General features: G+C 40.0%; 1 protein-coding gene across 1 annotated transcript in view; it reads right to left on the bottom strand.

The window, feature by feature from the left end:
- Positions 1–10,091: 10,091 nt before the first annotated feature.
- Positions 10,092–25,169, bottom strand: part of sdc2 (syndecan 2) — a 43,904-nt gene continuing 28,826 nt past the window's right edge. The window contains exons 2-5 of the mRNA XM_040020981.1: positions 19,214–19,328; positions 18,273–18,445; positions 16,185–16,305; positions 10,092–12,573 (exon numbers count right to left, since the gene is read on the bottom strand). Coding sequence (XP_039876915.1) covers positions 12,410–12,573; positions 16,185–16,305; positions 18,273–18,445; positions 19,214–19,328 — 573 coding nt within the window. The 3' untranslated portion in view covers positions 10,092–12,409. The remainder of the gene's footprint in view (positions 12,574–16,184; positions 16,306–18,272; positions 18,446–19,213; positions 19,329–25,169) is intronic.

Genomic DNA, 25,169 nt, shown 5'->3' with positions numbered 1-25,169 from the left:
GAGCTATCACAGCTCTTTCCAACCCCTAGACACTAGCTTTATGCTAGTGTAAAGGTAGAATTCAGTGTTTTTGTGTCTTTGCTACTTTCCAACTTCACTGTAGAAATTTCTCCTTGAAGTCTGTGCTTATCCAGTCACCCACCGGACTCTTAGACCACAATTTCCAAATTAAATGCAAACAGACTTTCCTCTTAGTCCAGGTAAGTAAATAACTTACATGCACACAAACAAAAATATTTATGATAATCTGCCTACAAAACTCCATCAGCCTTTGCTTCGTGCATCCAGATTTGACTTCAAAGATACGTCCTTTCATTTCTCTCTTTTTTAAGCAGATTTATTTTGAAATATGAGGCTTCATACAGCGCTGCAATGATTATAAGAACAAAGGCGGCTGTCCACCAGGTTTTCCTGAGTTCAGTGGTTGAAAAGTCTGTGATGAATATATAATCAAACAATATGAAAGATAAAAGAAAGACAGGTCAGCACGTTGTGACTTTACTGAACCTTTTCATTGCGTATTTTATTGTAAAGCTGATTTCAACAGCTTCCTCCTAAAGTAAACTTTCCTCTCCCTCCGTGATCTTGCGGCGCTTCAGTTTTCACTTCATTTATGCTTCTCCACAGAATAATTTCAATCACTGTATCACAGGGCCTTAACACCTCTGAAAACCATAATTAAACCATCACTGGAGCAAATATTACACTTCCAGAAAAGAGAGCGTTCCCAAGAGTTCTGAGCAGAAATTCATATGACTTTTCCTCCCCCGTAGCCTCAAATTTAATTAGGATATAATAGTTATAAACGTCCCCATCACAGAGACCCTAATCTAAAACAAAACTTCCATTTTCCCCCAGTGGACCTCCAATGAGCAAGCTGCATTTTAATGAAATGACGGTAATATCACGTTGCAGGCTATCGTCGAGGAAGATGAGTGTGTGTCATTCCCTGTGAGGGTGCTCAGTTCACTGAAATAATTTTCCAATCCTATCAAGAGTTAGCAAGGTGTCACATTGGCATTCATTATCAGCTGGTGTTTAATCAAGAAACTCTGTGATTAAGTGACAAAGTGAGCGGCTTGTTGTTTCTCCAAATGAAGTTTGTCGTGTGTGTGTAGAAGGTTTTATTAGTCATTTCGAAATTGCATCAGTCAGTGTTTTCTAATAAGCAGTATCCCACAAGCAATCCTGCTGTTTTGAAGTGAATTTAAGCCAAGGGTATGTTTGGGATGCAGACTGAAATATCCTAACATTTATTGGATGGTTTCTATAAAAATTGTAAGCAAATATTTTTGGTGCCCAGATGAGTCTTAATGACTATGGAAATATTTTTATTAACTCTATGCTTAACCCATATAGAGGGTTGAGATTCTATATTTAACTATAATACACAGAATCTTGGTCCGTCTGTGTGTTTGTTTCTTTGTCTGCAAACTCCTCCTAGAACATCAAGAGCTGAGCAACCAAACTTGGCACACAGTTACATCTTAGGTCCCTGTAGTTTTTCATCCTAGTCAGATCTCATGACGTCTTAACGTTGCCTAGCAACCATCTAACAATAGGGGCGATCGTGGCTCAAGAGTTGGGAGTTCGCCTTATAATCGGAAGGTTGCCGGTCTCGGCCGTTGTGTCCTTGGGCAAAACACTTCACCTACCGCCTACTGGTGTTGGCCAGAAGGGCCGATGGCACGAGATGGCAGCCTCGCTTCTGTCAGTCTGCCCCAGGGCAGCTGTGGCTACCTGCCTCCACCAGTGTGTGAATGTGTGTGTGAATGGGTGGATGACTGGGTGTGTAAAGCGCTTTGGGGTCCCTAGCTGGGACTAGTAAAAGCGCTATACAAATACAGGCCATTTACCATTTATAAACCTATAAAAGCATTGGATTATTTGTATTTCATGACAATACTGCATACAAACATCTACCATCACTATTTTTATTACTTTTCTCAATGCGGTTAAGTGTATCATCAGAGCAAACAATTTTGCAGCTAGTTTAGGGGAAACGCCAGGTTATGGTAGTATAACACAAACGTGACAAAATTATTAATCCAGCTATCACAGATTTAAAAGCATTTGTTCACACAACAGTTCTCAACTTCATCACAGATTTACTCTCCTTTAACCAGCACAGCTGTTTCTTAGCAAATTACAGAAAGCCCATTCTCATTCCTGAGTCATCAAATACTTCCATTGTGTTAAAGCCACTGGAGTCTCGGAGATATGCGGGAGATTTCTTTGGTGCTGGCTCATGATGTACAAAGTTATAACAACAGCGAAACAGGTCTCACGCTCAGCTTATACCATTACCATTTCATTAGCCGAGAAACGTACGCGTTAATACAACTACCACCACACCCTTTCCTCCTAATACCAACGGTGTCGCTAGGATTGACACAAAAGCACCAAAACCACTGACAGTCCTGCCAGTCTCAATCGTCAGTGCTATATAGGACTATAAAATTATACCTCCTAAACATGAGCATGTCAGCTTTCTAACTGCATAAAGAACCGCCATCCCTCTCAAAGCTGTTCTCATGGCTGCAGACTTGGTTTTGCTCACTTTGATTTGCAGTGTGAGAGTTAATACTCATTTTCATTGTTTGCTCTGCAGGTTGGTGGTAAATGGGATGAGAGCTGAGTGTTTGTTGAGAGCTTCCCAGATTTCAATAGCACAGCCTATATAAGTCTAATTCATGGCAGAAAAAACTGGGACAGCTGCAGCTTTTGGAGCTGAATGTTTTGGTTTTATTGGCTCCCAGTTGTTGAAAATGATCCATCTGCTTTGTTTGACTAAGCGAGGAGAGAATAGTATTTTCAGGGAGCGGTCGTCCCTCGGAGTGAAACATAGTACAAGATGTTTTGTTTGCTCACAAAAGTCTTAAAGCTTAACATAATAAATGAGTCCTAATAATCTCATTACTTTATATCACAAAGCTGTCTCTATGGCTTGAGTCATCGGAACATGAGGTTATTCCAATAAATCGGTGCGATCAGGAAATTTAATTGAGCGTGACAGAAGTTAAGTCTGGGTGAACTCTTAGTGTTATGGAAGAAGCTCAAAAAGTGTAGAAAAATCTATTCATTATATATATCTATGTGCAAATAAGATTAAAAAAACACTTTGCAACATGTTAAATCTCTCATAAACAACAGTAACAAACATGTTTAACACGTTTATCTTCCTACTTTAGATTCCTGTTACTCCTGAAATGCTAGCAAGCAGCTAAAATCCTGTTTTCTTCTTACCAGACTGTCATTCCATTTTTCTTCCATCCCAAATGTATTGTTCTTTATGTAGCAATAATGGCTTAGTTGCTAAATGTCTGAGCCAGACTCAACAGCCAACTTACAAAGGCACCCGAGTGTTGGACTCCACTCTAACAATGCACCAGCTCTGTTTACCCTTTTAACCGAGGAATTAAAATAGTCTAAATTCCCCACTGGATCATTCAACCTCCCTGTTATAAAAAGCACCATTGAGCTTCAAACCCTCAAGATCCAAACTACTTTTTTTTTTTTAATTTGTGACTCAGAGCTGTAAAAAGTGGAACAATAATAATGGAGATGGAGATTAAGCCACTCATTGTAGCAGTTTTCGTCACGACATTTAGACATGATTTACCTCCTAAACATCTCTGAGCACTAAACCTTTGATCCTGAGAAGTACTGAGCTGAGCTCACCTCCCTCACAGTGGTGCATTACCCAGGCTCTGAGAATGCTTGGCTTTTAGGAAAGGCGTGCTGCTTGAGCCCCTTTAGACCAGTCAGACTTTAAATCCAGTAAAGTGTATTTACCAAAAGAATACTTAGTCTGACTTAGGACAGAGATTAGGATCTTCACTGCCAAGTTTCCTCATAGCAGCGATGACTAAATATAGTGGTTATATGACAGACTAACATTAAACTTTCCTTTTCCATCGTGATGGAGACTTGTTTCTGCCCCTCTCAGTCCAGCCAAATCCTGTCCCACATGTCCCTCTAGACCTTCACTGCTTTAAATCCACAGTTTTGTAATGTAGCAGTTAGATATTTCCAATTTGGTGATGCTGAGCAAATAAATCTATACAATAGAGCAGCACTGGTCATACAATGACTATGACTGTCACCTCACAGCACGAAGGTCCTCGGGTTGAATCCACCTTGGGGCGTTTTGGATGATCTCCTGATGTCCACATTAATTCTCTTGAGAGATATAATCTCTCCAGCGTGTCCTGGGTCTGCCCCGGGAGCTCCTCCCAGCACATCTCACCCAGGAGGCGCCCAGGAGGCATCCTTGTCAGATGCCCGAACCACCTCAGCTGGCTCCTTTCGATGTGGAGGAGCAGCGGCTCTACTCTGAGCCCCTCCCGGATGGCCGAACTTCTCACCCTATCCTCTAAGGGAGAGGCCAGCCACCCTTCGGAGGAAGCTCATTTCCGCCGCTTGTATCTGCGATCTTGTTCTTTCGGTCACCACCCACAGCTCGTGGCCATAGGTGAGGGTAGGGACGTAGATCGATAAATTGAGAGCTTCGCTTTTACACTCAGCTCCCTCTTCACCATGACGGACCGGTGCAGCGTCCGCATCACTGCAGCCGCCGCACCAATCCGTCTGTCGATCTCCGGCTCCCCTCTCCCATCACTCGCGAACAAGACCCCGAGATACTTGAACTCCTCCACTTGGGGCAGGAACTCATCCCCGACCCGGAGTGGGCACTCCACCCTTTTCCGGCTGAGAACCATGGCCTCAGATTTGGAGGTGCTGATCCTCATTCCTGCTGCTTCACACTTGGCTGCGAACCGTTCCAGTGTGAGCTGGAGGCCTTCACCCGATGAAGCCAACAGAACCACATCATCCGCGAAAAGCAGAGATGAGATTCTGAGGCCACCGAAGTGAAAGCCCTCCGCCACTTGGCTGCGCCTAGAAATCCTGTCCATAAAAATTATGAACAGAATCGGTGACAAAGGGCAGCCCTGGCGGAGCCCATCACCCACCGGGAACGAGTCCGACTTATTGCCGGCAATGCGAACCAAGCTCTTGCAACGGTTGTATAGGGATCGAATGGCCCATAGAAATGGGCCAGACACCCCATTCTCCCGCAGCACCTCCCACAGGACACCCCGAGGGACACGGTCGAATGCCTTCTCCAAGTCCACAAAACACATGTAGACTGGTTGGGCAAACTCCCATGCACCCTCAAGTATCCTTGAGAGGATAAAGAGCTGGTCCAGTGTTCCGCGACCAGGACGAAAACCGCATTGTTCCTCCTGTATCTGAGGTTCGACTAGCGGACGAACTCTCCTTTCCAGCACCCTGGCATAGACTTTCCCAGGGAGGCTGAGGAGTGTGATCCCCCTGTAGTTGGAACACGGGACCAGAGGGACTGGTCATAAAAGTATCTTGCTGATAATAGTGGTGGACCAAAGAAATCCACCACTATTGTCCAGACTGCTAAACATAAGCATACTAGCATTAACACAGTGCGCCTGTTATCATGCTAGAGTTAGTATTTTCATCAAAACACCATTGTTCAGCCTCAGAGAGACTGTACCGCAACTCTGGACCCTTCTCTTGTTCTTCTGATTGCTATTAAATTCGAGTGTTTGATGTGTTGCTCTGTTCTCAGAGCAACTTTATTCTTTTCTTTTCCCCCGTCGTGCTAAGAAATGAGCTTTAAGGCTAAATGAATATATATTATTATTTCAGTGTCCAAAAGAGTTTTTATGCTGGCCTTTGCTCATAATTCTGTGTCATATTTCCCTGTGGACAATAACATATATCAACAGAATTCTTTTTTTTTTTCTTTTTATTTGGTACTCAGCTTTAATTTTAGGCTACACTTCTATAAACATTAGAGTATTTGCTTTTTTTTCCTTTTTTTTTTTTGAAGGTGTACAGCACCACGTCGCCGAGGCTGCAGCTGCAAGAACTGAGACTGTTGAGACTGAGGCTTGTGGCAACAACAGCTATGACCAAACCCAGACAAGAATATAGACATTTCTAGAGCTGAAACCAAGACTTCTGCTTCATAATACTATAATTACCACAGTTTAATTTGCAGGACCCATGCTTGAATTGGTGCATTGTCCCGATGCAATGCAGTGTTGTGTCTGCTTGCTATGCTGCTGTACTCTGTGTTTGGGTCAGTGAGATGCTTTGTGTCGATCCCGGTCGGGCCCGGGCTTAGCATTCAGCCATAAGCTCTTATGAGGCCTGACAGCCTGTTTACCTTGGACGCCATTTCCTTGACGTTTCTGCATGGTTTGGCGCTGACTACCAGTTGATGGCCAGCAGCTTTATTGAATTAGCTCTGCAGCTATACAGGAAGAAAAGGGGGGGAAAGGAGATGAGAAAGAAAAAGGTGAAGAAGCAAAGAATGGGGGAGGGGTGAATATAGGACAAAGGGGTGGAAAGAGAGGGAAGGACAGCAAGAAAGGAATGAACAAAAAGATACGAGGAAGGACAGAAAGAAAAAGGGCAAGCAAAGAAAGAACATGGGGAAAAGAGTGGCACACAGATGGTTATGCCTTCTGTATATATTTCACTCAGTGTGTTCTTCCTGACATAAACACATAGTGATCTCTTACATTAACCTAAAGCAAACACAAACAGTGCATGAATTCTGGTTGCGCTTTGACACGAACTTGAGACCAACAAGCCAAACACTTGCAAAATATCTTCAGCAGCAGACGGGTTGGGAAATATTTGCTACTGCATCAGCTTTAAATGGCTTCTCCCATTGGCTCTCTGCTCCACTACCCCCTAAATGGCTCCTATCCTATTGAAATATCGTGTATAAACTCCCTCTGGGCAAATATCACATACTTTATTAGAACATACTGACCCGATTCCATAGAAAGGAGCGAGAAGATGAGCATTCGCTCAGAACAACATATCAAGAGCCAAAAGTAGCTATACATTGTACCCAGTGGACCACCCCTACTCCCACCTCATCCCCAGGAAGCAAGATACATGCACGTGAACCCAGACATTTTACCACAATAACACACACACACACACATATCGTATTTGGTCAATAATTAAAATTTAAAAAAAAAAACTAGCATGTTTAGGCGGAGGCAGGCACAGTTTGTTTCAGAAACACTGTAGTCACAGTGTCATTTCCAGAGCACTAGTTCCCTTAAACCAAATCATTTTGATAGTTTCATATCAACAAATGACTGTTAGCTTAGCAACATTTCTATTATTCATTGTTTGATGATTTCTTTTAATATACATTTGTGTTCCTCCTTAATGTTTAGACACCAAATATTTCCATTTCCTTAATTTGATTTGGAATAAATGCAGTGCTTTTCACCTCTTACTTAATCATCAAGATGACTACATTTACCTCTCTCGTAAATAAGAGATGAAAAATTGTTCATTTTTAATGATCTTTAGAGAGGAGAATTACATTTACTTGAACAGCACGAGGGTCCCTTGTGTTTTCTTTAAATCAGTTAATGAAACTAAAGCATTCCCTCCTGAGAGTTTTGTCAGAGGATGATTCAATCCCACTTTTTTCTTTTTTCCCCCATTCCACTCACGGAACCACTCAAGATGTGCAATCCTGTGGAGATTAATCCCCTCTGTTACTCTAATCTCCCTCTGTAACAGGGTGAGATTAGGGCACCAAAATGATATGGTGCAGCTCATACCCACATAAAGATTACTCATCTGCACACTGATAATCCCCTTAGACTTTAAGTAATGTTAAGAGAGTGAATGTGCTATAGAGTATTAAAGCCAGACTCACATTTTAAATGTGCAGTGCTCTATTTATAAATGCACTGGCAATTTTTTTTTTTTTTTTAATTGAGGGCAGCTCTGCTGTGGGGTATCTTGGGCTTCAGAGTAAGCACAGAAAGAAAAGCTTACCTTTGAATAATTAGCCAAATGAGCACTTTTTAAGGTAGTTAATGAAAGGTGTCTGCTTTTCAGACAAAATATTCAGTAATAGATCCCAGGAGAAGTTCTCGCTTAAAGATATTTATGAAAAACTGAAAGCAGATAAACTAAAAGCCACACACTTTTTGCCATTATAAGCACGCCAGATGCACCAGCAAGTTAAACTTCAGTTTTTCTGTATTTCAAAGGAATAATTTGGCCTACCAGTAAGTGGAGAGTTAGATGAGAAGATTGCTTGTCCTCTTATATCCATAATGTTAAATATGGACCTGAGCCAGGCTGCAATTAGGCGGCTTAGAGTAACAAAAAATAAACACGTGTTTTTAATTGTTTGTCTAACTGGTACACAAACAGCAGAATGTTATTGAACCTGAAGCGAGGCATTTGTTTTCTGTATCATTTGCCAAAAGGTCCCGAAAGAAACTTTTGCTCAAAGATGTTTACAAAAATGTTAAAATATGGGCTAAAATAACAAAGAGCCCTCTGAAAATGGAAAGGTGTGATTGATATGGTTGACTGTATAACATATTGTGCTTTCTTTGTTTTCCGTTTATGTGTCAGCTGACTCCCTTCACAAACCGACTCTCAACCAGAGGAGAGATAGTACTCAGCTTTCGTGACCTGCTATCAGGGACTGTTATCAGGCAGTATTGAGACGTTGATGCTCAAAGGTCATCGGCTGGAACCTATCCTGGATATCACAGTGCAAACGACAGGTTAATCCCTGGACAGGTCACCGGTCCATCACATGGCTCACACCAGTGACAGACAACCACCCACACGCTTTCACATCCACGCTTGGAGTCGATGTAGCATTACCACAGGCTAGTTTTCCAGCAGTTGGATTAAGTCATAATTCTCTGGCCTTTAAGGCTTAAAAAAATTGTTAACAAATCAGCAGGTCATGCCTCAGTGGCTACATCCTTTTTTGTTAGCATGCATGCTTCTTGAAGTTGGTGAAGTTGCTGGAATTCTGAGGATTGAAATGGGAAAAACTAAAAACATTGCTTGAATAACATCACAAACTTTACCAAAATTTTCACTATTGGGAATTAATTTTTCTTATTACTCCAACATGATATTATTATGTATTGCTATTAAGTTTTTACACAGGCTTTGTTTGAGTGGAAACACAGTAAGTCTTAGAGGCACCATCATGAAAATGTTTGCAATTGCAGCACATGTCACACTTAAATTACCGTCACCCAGCTAAACGAGCCAATGCTAACAAAGGCAATGTGGCTAAAGCTATGCAGAGCTCAGAGCCAGCACGAGCCAGCAGCCTCGGTATGAGCAATGAGAAGATCAAAGCAGTTACAAGCAAAATTACGGAGATAGCGGGGAAAACAGAAAATTCTTGCTTTCTGGTGAAGTTATAAAGATACTGGAAAATGACAGAAGTACATTTACTTTGTTAAATATATCTGTTGCACATGCTTTTGTTTTCATAAGCTAAAATGTCAGGAAAAGGTGGGTTTACAGCAGGTCATTTTCAGTTAATTGTTTTTACCTGTTACCAAAGCCCTTTATTTTTTTTAGCCGTTTCAGTGAGAGAAGATAACTTAATGCAGATTGAGGGAAATGGTGTTTAATTATTTCTTTTATTATGAAATTTTGTTATGTTTGGTTGTTCTAAACCATTCACTGAATTCAACTTTTGGTAATCCTTGGTGAATTTGTGAAATTTCTTTGCTCTTAGATATTCCATGATTAACTGTAATTTTTTCCAAAGTGGAAGCATTTAGGAAGGACAGAAACTCAGCCCTGAGCAGATCAGAACCATCTCTGTCATCATCAGCATGATAGTTGTGTGCCGGGAACTTCGTTGCATGAGTTTCCATGGCCAAGCAGCTTCTAGAGGTCTAATGTTTAGGAGACCTTGTACTTTTGTCCATAGAGTGAATCTTACTCAATAAAAAAATATAGTCAAGAAAAAAGCTGATAATTTTCACAGAGGTCACGATGACGCCCTTAAAATTTGTTTGTCTAATAAGATATTGAATCTACTATCATTTGAGACAGAAAAACCCACTAAACTGTCATATTTGAAAAGCCGAGTAAATTGCCTGAAAACAAAAATCACTCAGTAACAAACAGCAAAAACGCCTAATTGCCTGTGAGGAGTTGCTACTATTGATTTGAAAATTCTTACAACCAACAGATTCAAGAGGAAATGGATTTTTAAAAGATGACGGCAAAAGCAGTTGGATATTAGGCCACAATGTTTATTCAGTAGTGTTGTTTCAACTTATAGGTACAATACTGTCAGCTTTTGTAAGACTAAAAAAAAGTTACCATTACAGTCATCCATGCTCACAGAACGCCAGTCAAGTCGCTTACACCCCTCCTCTGTGTACACACCCGACACGTGCTCCCGTTGAGCAAGTACATTTCCAAATGGTAGGCACTTTGAAGGTTTAAAACATTTGTGAATATACATTTATATATATATTTATATTTATTTTCTTATACTAATAAGTAATTGGACTCAAAGGTCAGGTCTCTAATAAAAAGGGGAGGTGAAAGAAAAAGAAAGAAGACAAAGAAGATGAGGAAATGACACGATGTGGCCACGATGTAGGGGAGTAGGTATGGGAAGTAAAATACTTTGAGTCTTTGGGTTTTTCAGTATAGTTCAGTAACTTAGGTCCTATTACAACAAAAGACAAAGGAAGCAGACAACAAAAAGGATCACAGAGAGACTGAAAGAAGAAGAGAGAAACACAAGGGATGGAGAGGTAGAGGGATGAACAGCTGCATGTGGGGGTGGTGTTAGAAGTTTAGACGATACTACATCTACTTCACATTACTGTACATCTAAAAAAAAAGAAAAAGAAAAAAAAAGGCAACTTCACAAACCTGCCTGACAAATAAATGTCTCTTAAGAGCAAGTTAATGCAGATGTATCATTAAAAGGAAAAGACAACTATGACTTGCCGTCATGTGACCATAACCTCTGTTTTTATTTGATGTAGCTACATGGCCATCCTACAGCAGCCAACATGTGGCATTTTAAAACACTTGATTTTGAGATGTAAAATGGCATCAAAACAACTTCTTTAGTTTTTAAACCTGCTAAACAACCTCACGTCTCAGAGAAAGCTCTTTAGAAATGCAAGGACTGACCAAAGGAAAAAAAATAGCCCTCAACATGGGTGTCTTGTCAAAGACTATTCCGATATAACACTGTTTTACATATTCTGTGCAGCCTTATGTATCTATGAGTCAGAGAAACTGGGTTTCTCAACGGTCTTCTGCTTAAGTATGTGCACTGCATGTGAGGATTGGGCCCCAGCCTTGTGTCCAAGAAGTAGCTCGCCTTCACTGAGTAAATCTTTGGGCCTAAAGTACCTACAATGGGACACGGACAATGACACCAGGCAACCAGGGAGGGGGAGGACTGACAGCTCAACTGGCTGTACTCTGTTTATAAAGAAGGTACGAGCGAGGTGATTTGGGGGAAAACAGAAAGACAGAGAGGAAATGCAAAGGTTAAAGTCTGCTAGCAGAATTTGGGTGCAGTCAGTAAACTTGAGGGACCCATCAAGGAGGAGGAGGAGGAAAGGGGGGGGGGGGACGACGACTATGGGCCAAAAACACAAGAAGCCACGGAGAGGTAATACTCCCCCCCACACGCACACGCAAAGCTGGACAACAACAGTGGAAAGTAAAAGCAGTGAATGTACAAAATGGAAAGAGAATGAATTAAATAGAGAAGAAGAAGAGAGGTTTGTGGATTTCCTTGAGCCCTGACATGTTTTTCTTCTTTTAAAGACGAATTCCTGCGTTTGGAAAAAAAGAGAGAAAAGAGGCTACAGCGAGAACAGAACATACAAATAAACAAGACATGATGAAACGCTCACACTGACCAAAAAACTGATGTGAGAGCAAATAATAAACATTGTAACCTGAAGGGAGAACATTTACATTGACCGTTAACAGCGTTAATATGAAGACCAAAGAGCTTCATTAAAACTACAAAGGCATTTTTTTAAACATCAGAGAAAAAGATAAATTAACGTAATACACCTTTTAGAGATCAACATCAGACATGCTAGGACAAAAACAGAAAAAAAAAAAAGAAAGTAGGTTTGATACAGAATAATTATATTCAATTATTTCCACTTTTAATTTTTTTTTCCTTTACAAATAACATACTGCTACAGTTAAAAGTAGTCAGTGACGAAAAACAGCTCCTCTGACAGAAAACAGAAGCGGTCAGTTGCCTCATCTTTACACATCCTGTTTTAATTTTTTTTCAGCCTTTTCAAATAATACACAAAATGTTTAAATATAGTCAGATGCCTTAAATGAGAAATGCTTGGTTTTCATTTCAAAAAAAAAAAAGAAGAAGAAAGAAAAGGTCGTAATTACATTACTCTACGCAAAAGCTTTCCTATTTTACCTTAATCAACTTTAAAACATTTTGTTGTTTCTCATGTTTAAGCAGGTTTGCTGTTATTGGACTGTGCTGTTGACAGTCCTTCGTGATTTTGTCGAACTGGTGAGGGGAGAGCGGGTTTTATGCATAAAACTCCTTGGTTGGAGCCTTCTGATAGGCTGCGCCGGAGGGTTTTCTCTCTCCCAAGTCATAGCTGCCCTCATCCTTCTTCCTCATGCGGTACACCAGGAGGAGGATGAGGAAGATGGCAAACAGGAAGCCAATAACACCACCTGCAATAACAGCTGAGAGAGGCAAAGACAGGAATGGAGAGTGAATATCAATGCTGGAAGTTCAAATCAATGTCGTGTGTGAGTGTGTGTGTGTGTGTGTGTGTGTGTGTGTGTGTGTGTGTGTGGTAACACCTTAACTATGTCCAAAATAATACGTTTTAAGATTAATTGTGTCTCGATCATATGCAGTCAGTTACACAACTGTTTGCTTTAACAGCTGTTTCTGGAACTGCTGCAGCAAATTTCAGCATGAATGCAATTCAACAGCAATGATGAAAATTGATGGCTTAAATGTGTTGAAACCAGGCAGCAACCCTCACGAATGATTGCTCAGACTAATGCGGTTACTTCACGTCAATGGAAAAAAACTGCAACTTGTCTCAGGAGATACAGAGTCGAAGAGTTTCTTAACGTTTAATTTCACCTCTTTCAATATGTTGCTGAGCTTAAAATTTAGCGTTACGTTAGCAGGATATTCGAGCGCCAATCCTTGATTAGTGCACAGTCCTGTTGGCCCGACTGCTGTTGGTTCAGCAAGGTTTATATTCCGTTCAGTGACTGCCGATTGAGGTTTTAGAGGAAAAAGCCTGTGGCATTGGCTAGATCATCAAAAGTCAGGCAAATAAATACAGCGAGAGAAAGCAAACAAAAACAGGTCATTAACACCAAACGGGACGGTAAGGCTTTAACTCGATCCTGCGTCTGAACTGAGCAACTCAGACACCGAGCCAGAATGCAGTTTACATACACACCCTCCCCCTAATGCAGTATTCTTTTGGTACAATGTTAATGTTGTGAAATTTAAAACGGCCGGTCAGTTTACCTACCTAGGTACTTTTAGGCACACCAGCAGCCACTTTATTAAGTATATCAGTGGCCAACTTATTAGTTGTATTTTATTAAGTATACCTCTATTCTATTATAATATTGCCAGCCACTTTTTTTTTGGTTCCATTGCCTTCAACTTTGTTAGCCACTGCTAATCCTTTTACCTCTTTTTAGCAGCAAGCCTCAGACCAAATCCAAAAGAACCAAAAATTGCACTGCAACTTCACTAGAAATTGCATTGTTTTGTATTACTACTGTCTTGTACTAATTGCATTACTTGTATTACTGTATTGTATTAATATTGAGAGATGTATAAAGATAGCAGAGATAGCTTAGAAATTTGACTAGACTATTTGGAAGAGGTATTTCTTAGCAGCTACGATACTGAAAAATTGCAGGATGTGATTATGTATCCCAACAAAGAAAGCAGTCTCTTTCTTAAAGTGAGTATAAGACAGTGCCTTCCATGAGTAGGAATTTCTTGAGCAAATTTATTGATGTATGTAGCATAAGGAAGCCTTCCTCTGAGTCGCCACCATGACTGTGACTGATAAAGACAAAATGTGCTGGTCGGGCTTTGACCTGTTTTGTCAGACTTCTTTGCCATTGGTGTTTTCTGGTTTTGAACTAGGTACAGGATGTTTTGCTGTTATACTACATCATGTTTTTTGTGACTGCTTTTCATTTTTTAAGCTTGAAACAAATTTTTCCACCATCTGATGAATTCACATTTTCAGCAGCCATCCTGTATTATACATTAAATACATGCTGATCTGGAAGATGTCTCAGAGATATCCATTCAGGATAGCGAAATGTAGTTTAGAGATACTAGAAGTTAGACTTTCTGTGGAGGACACACTGTGCAGTGCACCAGTGGGCTAATAGCAGGCTACCATAAGGGGACTCTGAATGAAATCCACCCACCCTGAAATCCCTCCCTTTCAATTATGCCTGCATGAGGTTCCTTTATAGCTCCTAAATCTATTTAGTGTCTCTCCTGGTGCTACAATCTGCCCTCTGCTGCACCTTAGGTTTCCACTTGTTGACTAGCCCTGCTCTCTCAGGGGTAAAGACCCTGCTACACACCCAACTGCCGAGCTCCAAGAAGCAGTAATGCAATACAGAGAGAATTGTGAAAATTACATTATGGGCAATTATTTTTTTATAGAAGTCACAAGGGGAACGAAAAGTAATGATTGTAATCCAGAGGAAGAGAAGAGGTGGAGAAGAGAGAGAAAGATGGTGGGTTTTTGCAGGGGTGGGAAGTGGGGAGAGGACCAGGTATATTTCAATTTTCTCAGACTTTATCCAAAGACTGCATGCAATAATATTTTTTCCTATCACAATCCAAGAGCAATATGCCAAAAGATGAAGTGAGTTGATCAGTGGGAGGGAAATGAAAGGAAAAGTCTTTGAGGCTGTCCTGATTTGTCCTTGTTGATGTTGTTTCTGCATTTTGCCAACACCAGATGGATATCGCAGCAAAGTAGGTGCCAATCAAGGTTTCCCTCAGACACACATGGAGATAGATACAGCATCAGAGAGCTCGGCGGTTTTGAGTCAGAAATATTCCTTTCCATCCTCTTTTATGTATTCAAACCGAGTAACACACACTTGAAACATCCACGATGGTCTGAACTCTGCAAGGTCCCACAGAGGAACATTTATGAAGCAGCTATTCTGGTTCAGGTGAGAGACTTCAGGGATAATATTACTGAGATTTCAGAGATTGTTTGTTGAAAATATGCTCACGTAACATATTATGAAGGAAGGCTGAGGGGATGGAAAGATAAATGACTACTTAAACACATCAAAGAACATAATGATGTTGAGGAACTTTTGAACAAACACTTTGGGAAAATAGGTATCTTGTTTTCCTAGACTTAACAAATTGGCACATCAAAAACACTGAAACAAATATGAATACTATATAATCCTACTCTCTGAAATTTAAGTCAAGGTTTTACAATTCTAATGAGCTTGAATAAACAAAAATCAGTATTTGTTCCAGCAACTTTTACTCTTTGACACAGCCTGAACTCTCTTAGGTAAGCGTTGCATTAATTTCTTTGAGCAGTCCTCAGGAATAGTTCTCCAGGCTTCTTGTAGGACATTCAAAGCTCTTCTTTGGATGTTAGCTGCCCTTTGTTCCATTCTTTGTCATCATGATCCCATACTACTTCAATAATGTTAAGGTTGAACTCTGTGGAGGCCAATCCACGACTAATTGTGTCCCATTGTGTCTTCCTATGCAGGTATGGTTTTCAACTAACATAAAAGCTCTTTGGGAATCACTTTGATTGCGCAAAAGTACTATTTTATGCATGTCAAAATGTATTATCTTTGACAGTTTTTGTAGATTCAAGTAACAAAATAGGAACAAACGATGCTCTGCCTCAAGATACAATTTAAAAGTGATTCTTTACTAAGTTGTCTGTTGTGTGGAAACAACACTGCTTCATCCCTCAAGTTAGGTGCCCTTTCTATACTTGAAGGACTCATAGGTCAGTGTTAAGTGGCTTAACAACAAAAAACATTCCTCTGAAAATGGTCACATACAAGCGCTGGGCTTAAAGTGACTCACAAAGCAGCCAATGTTCAAATACAAGCTTTGAAAGACCATCAGAAAACCTTAAGAACTATTTCTGAAGACCACTTGAGAAACTCCCCCCACCCCCTCAAAAACCCCAGAAAAGTCTGTCTCCTTGGAAGCAAAATAAAAAGAAAGACTCAAGACTTTTGCACAGCACTGTATATTTGGTTTGGTGTCTGCTCTGGCATACTACGACACATACCTGCCAACACCTCCGTCCTCTGGAAGAGGTTTTCAGTGTGGACCTCAACGGGATTTGGAGGTGAGCCGGGGGTGCTAGTCGTGCTAGTCCTCTGCGTGTCCTCTGTATCTGGCACTGGTGCCTGGGCGAAGAGAAGGTGGGGGAAGAGCCAAAAGAAAGTTGTTGTTTTTTTTTTAAAAAAAGAAGCTGAAAAATTAAGGGCAAGCTTATTTACTGCTAACTTTCACATTGCATCCTCCTATATTCCTCTTTTGCTACATATGTTTTTCTTGGCATGATGGCCAAATCCATTTGAGGTTTCATTCCCAGATGTAAAGAATATGGGGTTTTTTGGAACTTTTTTGTTTCCTGCTTTGAACTTTTCATACATGAAAAAGACTGATAAAAAGCTCAAACATGTCCAATAGTTTTTTATTATGAAATTATAGCCAGCACCCATTTAGCTTAGCTTCACATAAAGAATGGAAACAGCTGGAGGACCAAGCAAATTATTTTATCTTGCTTAAGAGAAAAACTGATAATTAAGGGTTTGTGTGTACAATTTCTGATTCCTTGAAACCTTACAGTGTTGGCAAAGCTTCTAGGAAAATGTACGATTTCAGAGGTAAGCACATGTTATTGTAGCGTCTGGTAATCAGTCTATGCTGTACATTAAGCTTCACTAACTAGCTGTTGCTTTAGTATTAGCTCAGACACATGAGAGGTCATCTAACTAATGTGTGCATTTTCCCACATAGTTAACTTTTAGAGGAAAAACTAATTTTTAGTACGGCTGTCTACTCAAAAATTGAGGCGGGGCTAAAATGTAATCTGGCCAGTGAAATCTAAAAATGCTGAATAAAGATGAAAATGTAACAAATCCAGATATTCCAAAGAGATTAGTGGAATCCCCTGGAAAAGTAGGCAACAAAAACTGAGCCAGTGACCCCAAGGTTTTTTTTTAAACATCTAGAAAACTAGGAAAACTATTTGGGCCCATGTACTTTTTCAAACAACAGTAAGAAGTGTGCAAGGTGCCAAAATGGAAGTGAGCCAGCGCGTTTGGCCTAAGAGGCACGGACAGTGGCAAGAGGGAAAAAATGGAACATGTCCAGGTAGGCTTAGGGAGTTGAGACCTTGACGACTAATCCCAAACAGATGTAGTATCCAGCATGTTACAGTAAGAGTGCAACACAGAAATGAAATCTAGGATGCTTCCAGAATATGTGCTTATGTCCAAGAGAGATGTAATCCTCCATAATTTGCAATGGGGCAAAAACAGTGAGATCTGACATGAGCACTTGATCTTTATCCTGAAAGCAACCTCGCAGCTCCTGGTATTATAGAGGATTTCATGGCATACTGGGTCAGCTAAAGACATACTGAGGCACTGTGTTACTCTCTGTTGAGTCACGACAGTTACAGATGAGCCACCGTGATTACAAATGACTGAGTCACAAAGTGGCATTATAAAATATAGCTGCTTAGAAAAAAAAAAAATTGAGCTCATAGCAAGAATTTTCCACCAGCAGCATCCCTGGTGGTGTTTCTATGTATCCCAACAGATACAAACACTTAAGACATTTAATCATTTAATGTCTCCTTGAAGGAATAGCTCATTTTTAGGGCTATAATCTTTTCTGCTTCCTTGCAAGTACTTGAGGAGCATGTCTTGAAGCTATAATTAAACACCCAAACGGCATTTAGCTTAGCAAAGTGAGTTAAAACAATGGGAGTAGTAAATGACACTTATATAACACCTTTCCACTCAACTTTGAACACTCAAAGTCTCATTCACCCCACCATACACACTTTCATAGAATGCTCTTATCTACACCTAAGCACTTCTATCTAACACTCACACACATACTCACACTCTAATGTTGCATTGGGGGCAACTCGGGATTCAGTTGCACAAGGATACTTCAAAACATGGATCGTTGGAGCTGGGAAGCGATCCACTGAGCCTCTGATTGGTATACGGCCCACCTTTCCACCTATACCACAGCTGCCAATCCCCCCCACTTTGAGGCCAACTGCAACATCATCGTCTAAACTCTTGTCTGGTGCTATAAAAGTTCTATGGCACAGACATAAGTGACATCTTACCTTTGTTGTGAATGGTTTCCTTGGTATGCTCTTCCCGGATTTTTCTCTAACCGGGTCTGTGTCCATTCTCGGGGTGAAATCTTTTGTGGAATCCTGGGTAGGTTGTCCCACACTGGGCTCGATATAAACCATAGTGACAGTCACTGATTCCTCTATCGCTTCTTCACCACCACCTAGAAGAAACACGCATATCTGGTCAGTGTAATTCCTGCTGCATCCTTAATGGGAAGTTAGTTTCACTGGATGTTATAATACAGAATAAAATGTAAAGATTATGATATGTGGGTGCAAAGAGGTAAAATATGGATTTACATTATATCAGTATGTCTGGAATTACACACTTTGTCTTGCTTAATTTCACACAGGTGGAATTCATTTTAATGTATTTGCAGTTTTAATCTCCAATAGAATATAGAGTGGCAGAGCAGAATAATAGGATATACACTCTGTACAGTATTGAATGGGTTATTGATCACAGTCTGCGCTCCTTTTACCTACTCTGACCTTTTCTCTGTGGATTTATACAACTCTCTTCGAAAATAGAGTTACTTTTGACCAAGGAATGAGTGTTATAAAGGTGCTTAAGGCGAGCAGAGCAAAGAACTAATAAAAAAGAAACGTAAAATTTGCACACTTGCCCACAGCAGTCTCAGTGACAAGGCAATCTTAATTTAAAATCGAGTGAGAGAGAGGCAGCGAACAAAGAATAGACAAAGGCGAGAAAGGAAGGTGATTAAGGAAAGAGAAGAGGGGGGAAGAAATTATGACACAGCTCAAGTCTGCTGGTTAATAAAAAAAACTAACAAAACAACTCAGAGCTCATAAAAGTTACAAGCAGTGGACGGGAGAATGGATGTCATCATGCCTCTGAGAGATTACTTGCTAAGACTGTAAGTGAGCGTCTTCACCCAACTCCGTCAGCATGTGCGATAATGTCTTACCTGAGCCAGACCCTGAGTTAAAGTCATCATCATCTTCAGGGTAGTAACCTCCTGAGCCTGTGTCATCCAGGTATAAGTCATCAGCCTGTGAGGGAATCTTGGGTGCTTGTGCTATCTGTAAAATAACAAGATAACAAGGAGTTGAAGACTCATGCGACTTTTTTATACATCCGATTTACTGCTGACATGCAGGAGTTTCACATAATCACGTATCCTGTTTTCACACATTCACAAGCTTAAATCAAAATCTAGTGTCCAGCCTTTTTATTTTTGTACCGTTTAAATCATTAGTAACTCTGCTTTTAGCACACTTTAGCTGTTTACTGTTTTAAATGCCAGAAATAAACACCTCCTTTGTACTCAAAACTGCTATCAGTGAAATTTCTGAAGAAGGAAATACAAAGACTAAAATAATAGGTTGCAGTCTTCACTGCGAATTAGGAATTCTCAACATATTAAACACAGCATATGCATAAAATACATTAACATATCACCCTTTGTTTAAGCTGAAGCAGCCAAGATTTACACTACCTTTAACGTGATAACATTGTCACAAAATTAGAGCCCAGCCAGTAAACAATTTTTAAGATTGATACCTTTTTATTTTTGTTTTATTTCTTTCCAACATACGAAACAAAAAGATTTCCCCAACATCTGTAGTTATACAAATCTTATATGTAGTTATTAATTTACTTGTTACTAGGGCTGCCACGATTTGTCGACTAGTCACGATTACGTCGACTATCAAAATCGTCGACGACTGATTTAATAGTCGACGTGTCGTTTGAAGCTTTGTAAGATCGCAAAAGACGCAGAAGTAGCAGGATTTAAGAGTGTAATAACGGACTGAAACAGAAGATGGCAGCACTGCATGTACAAGGATGCCAGCTGCCGTTAAACCCCGAAGAAGAAGAAGCAGCTGTGTCCCAGAATTCATAGCGCGGCCCAGCTTAGTTTCCAACAATGGCGGTAGCTAGTTAGTTTTAATATTACTCTTATTATTCTTTCTGGGTCACAAAATAAACGTTTAACATATTTTCAGGCGAGAATGTAGCTGTGTAAACCTCAAATATCGGCTCAGTTTATCAGGACACCACATATTTTCAAAAGCGCTCCGACGTTTTCGGAGACGTCTGTTACCCACTAGCTCGATAGCTAGCCGGGGGCTAGGTCACTAGCGCCGTGAGAACGCGGACTCCCGGCAAATTGTTTTCAAACCCACCGCCGTCTTTCGCGACTCAGGTTAAATATATATGAGTCACTTAGATAAATTAAAAATGTTGTTGTTTGGCTTTTTTTTTTTTTTTTTTTTAGTATTTTATTTGTTCCTGAGTAAATCGGTTTGGCTGAGATTAAAGTTATAGTTTTTACACAGCTGAATAAACGTAAAGCAGACAGCTGATTATCAGAAGTGTGAGATGCTGGAGAATATACTCCGGTGTCCTGTTATATTTTAGATAGCAAGGAGTTTATTAAACTTTACCGAAACAATCTGCAAATTTCATTAAAATTGAATAAACTATCATCTTGTCTTTATTTTTAGTTAGCACCTTAAAAGCTTAAAGCTGTAAGCTAATGATAGTTATATAAGAGCAGATGCTGCTGGTGCAATAAGCTGTAGTTTTATGTCCAGTGGATGATGATCTGATTAGTCGACTAATCGCATAAATAATCGGTGACTAGTCGACTATCAAAATAATCGTTTGTGGCAGCCCTACTTGTTACCAATCTGCTCATCATAAATGCTGATACAGATCAATCATAACTGTACAGACTGGCATCGGCATCACTAGAACTAAACTGCTGGAGTAGATGACACCTGTTCTTTTTTTTTTTTACTTCAATGAAGCACAGATGACTAACCAGTCAGAACATGTAGCTTCTCTCTCAGCATCATCGCCTAGACAACAGCCCAGTGTAGTGGGAATGTTTGTGTTCTGGCTTAATGGAGTGATTGGCTAAAAAGAACACGGTCTGACAGTGAATGTGTGTTTAGAAAGCACCTCCTGACGTGCTGTGTAAGTTGAAATTCTAACAGGAAATAAGATAAGAAAAGAGATTTTCCAGCACCAGGTGGACATTGGGAAAAATATCAGTAAGTGAGTATGTTAGACGCTGCTATGTACATGTTGTGTTGAGTGTGTGTGACTGGACTAGCTATAAATGTGTCCATGGCAACATGTATTAAAGTCCCATTCGCCAATCTGTGTTTGGCTGTCCTGCCCCTTCTTATAACAATAGCCCTGCTTTCAAAAGACCCCCCTATACATAGTTGCTGTGCATCTGTGTGTTTTGTACCATTTAGCTGGTTGCTACAGCTCCACGTCTGCCCTGAAGATATTTTCATGATTATAAAAGGGGGGGAAAACAGGTTAGACTGCAGGAAATCAATTGGCTTGTCTCGAAGTCTGTTATTTTATTTCTTTTTAGGAAAATTGGCCAAAACCTCTCATTTATACCAGTTTTACATGTTCCGTGTTTGAACACAGCTTGTTTGAGTTGCTTGTTTTGGCTGCTCAGAAGTCAAAAATGCAAAGTATTTATCTTGTAGTGACATAAAACACTTTAAAAGCAACAAACATTCAAGCATGACATTTTGGCTTATTAAACGCTCTTACTTCTATGAATTAAAGGAAGCAGAGGAGACAGGAAAAGTTTTCCTTTCAGTTGCATTCCTGATGTTTCTCGGCATTTCCAATTACACTAAGCATTCTAACACGAGCGTTGTCTGCATTGCTTTTAAGTCATTGTGTGCACATATGCGTTTGGCCTTTCTTTCACGACTCCACACAGTCACTCTCCATAACAAAAGAGGCAGGGACTACACAGCAGTGTGAAAGAGGATAAAGGAAGACAGAAGGGAGATGAAACAGAACAATACGTTTATCCATCTCTCCTCTCACAACTGACTTGTGGAAAAAAGGCCTTTCACCAGTGAACCACCTGATCAAAGAGCGAATTTGTTCAAAGCAACTTTATCTTAACCTTTCTCTCCTCCAAACAGCCCCCTCCCCCACGGGTCTATAGGCCTTTATGCACTGGAGATATAGGCACAATAGACCGAAAGGAGGTAGGCCACAGATTAAATAGTGACAAAGACCACTAACGAGATTGAGGCCACACACACACACACATGCATAAGTATACATGTTTTACAAATGTATGCAAGCATTCATAAATATTAATTAAATACACATAAGACACATATTAGAGTGAGCAATTGAGCACATCACATTGTTAAACACTTGAATGAATAAAACAAAAAATGATATACATTTTAGTAGCTAAATATAGTTTTTTTTTTAAATCTTGGGGTATAATTGTTGTTATATATTTTGTGATAGTATACTATATACACGGTAAAATCATTTTTTGTGAAGAATTTCAGCTTACGGTGGTTGCAACAAGGCTACATCAAACTGTAATGACACTCACATCTCTCGAAAGCAGACAGGAAAATCTCTCGAGATTTTCAGACATGTAGAGACTTTTTTTCCCTTTTATATTTCAGACATGTAGGTACAAAACTGTGTGAACAAAGCTTTTGGATTAGAGTGGATCAACTGTGCAAGCTTCACTGCAACACAAAATCAGTGCAGATCGGAGAGGACGAAAAGGTCTGACCTCGATAAACTTCAGCGACTCTGACACTCAGGGAGACAAAGAAACTAAAAAGCATGCGTTCTTGTGAGTCTACACAATATAAACTTGATAAAGCTGACTTTATCACTAACACAGAAAAGTGTGTGCACAGACACAACAGGCCTGATAAACGTTGCTCTCTTTCTCTTTATCAATCCAGTGACATTTACAGTTTGTTTTCTGCTTTTAGCCCTTATCACAGGCTTTATGCCGGCCCAGACATCAATCTGCCACCAGCTAAAGCAGGACACACACCAAAAACTAGCTACCAAACAGATTTGCAGAAGCCCACTTTTTTTTTTTTATTACATTGCTTCACTGTTGTGTTGCTGGTCTAGTCTAAGCAACAGTTACCTAAAAAGTCCCATAGTGCTGCAAAAAGGATTGAGTGTACGAAGGGGGTAGTGATAAGGATCTAATAGGAACTATCCAACTTAGCAACTTTTAGCAACAATTTCATAAAGCCATCCATTACACAGCAAAAGATCAATTTAAAGATTACTTCTTATAAACCCAGAAACCAATATACTGTCCTTTTGCTCAAAAAGTACCGATTAAATCAGAAAAATTGGAAATAAGTAAGAATAAGAAATAAGAAATCCGAAGACTAATGTAAAATTTCAGTGAAAAGAAAAAATTAGACCAGCAGTAATTCAGTCTATAATCCAAAGCAATATCAGTATACTCTTTTCACAGGGTGCTATTTACTCTGCTTGGTGTTAATAGAAGTACTGAACACCTGCCTTCTTCGGGTACAGTCGCGTGCAAAAGTCTTGAGCGACCCTCGTTTCTTTATATTTTGCTTCCAAGGAGCCTGAAGTTCTTGTCATTTTTCAAAGTGGTCCTGAGCAACAGGTCTCCAGGCTTTCTGGAGGTCTTGCAGATATTTTCTTTGGACATTTGCTGCTTTTTCACTCCTTTTTCAGAATGTTTATTTATGTATTTTTATAAACCACTTTTTTTTGTTTATGGAATGGACCAGTGTTAAGTCTACACATAGCAGACAACTTGGCAAAGAACCAACAAATCGCATAAACACACTGTTCTCATTTCTTTAGCTGAATCTACAAATAAGGGTAACACAGTTTGATGGGCATAATTCTTTTTTTTGTACAATGGGGTTTTTTCCAAAGCACTATTAGCTAAAAAAGGGGTCATTTTGGAGCACGGTATGCTTGACAGAGAATGGAACTGAAGGCAGCCAACATCCAAAGAAGAGCTCTCAATGTCCTTCAAGAAACTTGGAGAACTCAGTTAGATTGTGTTGAAGAATAAATGTGTTTGAACAAAATACTCACATTTAAGCTTGTTGGAATTGCACAAACTCTTTTTTGTGTCAATAAAATGTTTCAATAAATCACTGCATCTGTTTCCCATTTTCCTAGCAAAAAATAAAGGAATAAAGGGTGGCTCTTGAAGGCTTTTGCATAGCAATTTATCTGTAATCAAAGTATACCCAGGCTCCAGCAGTCATCCTTACTCTGCTCTATTAACAATGACAATAGCATGTTCATTCTCTGCAATGAACCTATGCCCTGATATGAGCCTGGTTCAATTTTTGATGTATGGCCATGCAACGTCGTGTGATAGTATAGTGCAAAAGGTCTGTCTGAGTCTCACTGCAGCAGCAAGTCAAATTGGTGTTAGTGGAGGCGATGCCTTGTACTTTAATCCAGACCATGCCCACACTGACATTACTAATCTTTTGAACTTTACAACGAGAATATTTACTTTTCTGAGAACCATAATCTTTCCGTTACAAATAAAAAGTTGGCCTTGTAAGAAAGAAGTATTCAGTTATACATTCCTTGTTGCATGGTGTAGTATAACCAGTACCCTGTGAAGGTTGGCACTGCCACTAAAGTAAACAGTTGTGGCTTCAGAGGTTGCTGTTCATCAAGAGTTATAAAATACTTGACCCTTTACACCAACCAAATGTAGGTTCAATACCAAACCATAGAGCTGCTGGCTTTTTGTCTTATTCATTTGAGAGAAAATCTGCTCTGTCACGGCCTTGATAGAACTATCCAAACCTTTTTATCATCACAGTGAATAACTAGAGTCTTGTGCCTTCCCATAAACGGGGACACACAAGGGCACTGTCTGTAGACAGACAGACACACACACACACACACACACACACACACAGAATCTCATTTGGACACCTTAACAAGCAGATCCTACACAGTCTGACCAAGCTCACAGACAGTGAAAGGCAAAGAGATAAAGGGATCGACAAAAACAGAGCAAATGAAGGCAAGCAAAAAGGAAGGCGAGCTGCTGTAATGAGGTAGTGGCTTGCAATGTATGCTCT

The sequence above is a fragment of the Simochromis diagramma genome, unplaced genomic scaffold (genome assembly GCF_900408965.1).
Source record: "Simochromis diagramma unplaced genomic scaffold, fSimDia1.1 OVJJ01000753.1, whole genome shotgun sequence".
NCBI classification, from domain to species: domain Eukaryota; kingdom Metazoa; phylum Chordata; class Actinopteri; order Cichliformes; family Cichlidae; genus Simochromis; species Simochromis diagramma.
Note: the sequence above shows the minus strand (reverse complement) of the source record. Positions and strands in the feature narration are given on the sequence as shown.